We start from the raw sequence: 1,969 nt of genomic DNA, 5'->3' as shown, positions 1-1,969 counted from the left end.
GTATGTTTATATAGAAGTAGTTACATGGACGTACAACAGACGGTACTAGTATATTTATATAGAAGTAGTTACATGGACGTACAACAGACGGTACTAGTATATTTATATAGAAGTAGTTACATGGACGTACAACAGACAGTACTACTATATTTATATAGAGTATTAGTTTATCTCATTTGATTGATTTATATTTTGTACCTAAAAGGATTAACCATACTCATATGTCCATTGATAAAAAAATATGTTCTTTTTTACAGATCTAAACACATAATCTGACGAAGTTTACAATTTTGCTAAATGGACCGCCCCACTCGCCACTTAATCAGCCCATTACTTTCCCTGTCAGAGAAGCTCGGGTGACGCTGAGAACTCACGAGCGTTCCATATTTCCTGACATCACGTGTCTCACTTACAACGAGCTGTCATGCTCTATCGTATTCACCATATTTCTGGTTGCTTATTCTAAGATTAAAAGTGGTTTTAGCATGCTTCTACAGCCATTTAGGAAGAAGTTAAGCGTGGCCTAATAATATACCTATCCAATTTTAACTGGCTTCTTGATTGAAATAAAAATATAGGTTCTAAACAATTCACGTTAGTCATAAGCACTCAACAAGTTAGAGAAACATACATATTGATAATACTTAAGTAGCACAGCGGCAAGTCTGAAGGCTTATAGCGCTAAAGACCGGTTTTCGATACCTGTGTTGGGCACGGCACAAATAGCCCATTGTGTAGCTTTGCGCTTAACAATAAACAAATAAACTCTCTTGTTTAAAATTTATTATGTGTATTTAAGGTATTGTTTGTAATTAAAAGATATATTTATTGTATATAACAATGTTGATCAACATTCTTGAACCTCAATTCTCTGACAGAAGTATTAATAATTATTATTTTTTAGTTAAACTTCGCTCTTCTTCGCAGAAGATGTTTATATTTTTTGTGTGTCAGCGTTTCTTCATCTTCTGCTGCAAGTTGTTTAACCGAAACGGTGATGTACCAACTAACAAAAAAAAAGTACGCTTTTGTTTCTTTCTTTATTCGTAAAGTAAATTCCAAAGTTCCTGCTAATTAAAGCAACAAATAAACAATAGTAACGGAACTACTCACCAGATGAAGTCCTTACAGTGACTACAAAACGTGGGTTGTTTGAAGAAACGGGCGATGAATTTGTGGTTTTTGATGACGAATACGTTCTTTTTCTTGAGGGCTCCTTTCCGCCCTCTCAGGCCAGGCCAAATTTTAACCCCTGACTCGTCGGGCGCTACATTCTCGACCTTGTCGTCTGCCATTTTCCTGCTTTCCGAAGCAACTGACGTAACTTGGCCAGGACTCCTGGGAGGCTTATATTGGTAAAAATCGCGCATGCGTCACGTGCAGCTCAGCCTAGGCAGATGAGGCACTCGAAACATTCGAACCTCAACAACGGAAAAAAAAAAAAGAAAAAACGAGGAAAGATGCGACGAGCGTAAATAACTGTATTATATAACGAGCTTTCCTTTCCTCGAGCTTTCCTTTCCTGACAAATAAATACTCAGTAGTAGAGTCGTTAAATAAATATCGGATGAGCTATTTTATTGGAGCGGTGAAAGACGTATTTCTTAATTACAGACTGAACATATTTACACAGCTGTATTAAATGTAATGGATAACCCCCAACCTTGTATTCAAATCCTGAAAAAATTACAAGAATGTGTAGATGTGTCTTGTTGTAATTCAAGTATTTACTATAGAACGAGTTAAAGAAACCGCAATGACCTAAAAAAAAAAAGGCAACTGAAATAAAAGAAATAACATTAATGATGTTTAAATTCGATGACGAGGAACTCACTTTCAGACTAATAATGGTTGGAGACGGCTTGAATGGGTAATGAAGAAAAACTTTAATATAAGTTTAACATAACAGCAAATGTACAACGTTTCGACAAGGTTTTGTCATCATCAGGTACCAAAACCTTGTCGAAAC

At 35.9% G+C, this 1,969-nt stretch overlaps 1 protein-coding gene across 1 annotated transcript in view; it reads right to left on the bottom strand.

Moving 5' to 3' along the window:
- The window catches only part of LOC106473138 (protein kinase C, brain isozyme-like), a gene marked incomplete at its 3' end in the record, with an annotated part of 52,552 nt that extends 51,249 nt beyond the window's left edge, over nt 1-1,303 (bottom strand). Inside the window, exon 1 of the mRNA XM_013933819.2 lies at nt 1,114-1,303. Coding sequence (XP_013789273.2) covers nt 1,114-1,295 — 182 coding nt within the window. The remainder of the gene's footprint in view (nt 1-1,113) is intronic.
- Nucleotides 1,304-1,969: the final 666 nt, after the last annotated feature.

Source organism: Limulus polyphemus, unplaced genomic scaffold, assembly GCF_000517525.1.
Source record: "Limulus polyphemus unplaced genomic scaffold, Limulus_polyphemus-2.1.2 Scaffold5917, whole genome shotgun sequence".
In the NCBI taxonomy this organism is placed as follows: Eukaryota; Metazoa; Arthropoda; class Merostomata; order Xiphosura; family Limulidae; genus Limulus; species Limulus polyphemus.
The sequence above is the reverse complement of the archived record's forward strand: the minus strand, read 5'-3'. Positions and strand labels throughout refer to the sequence as shown.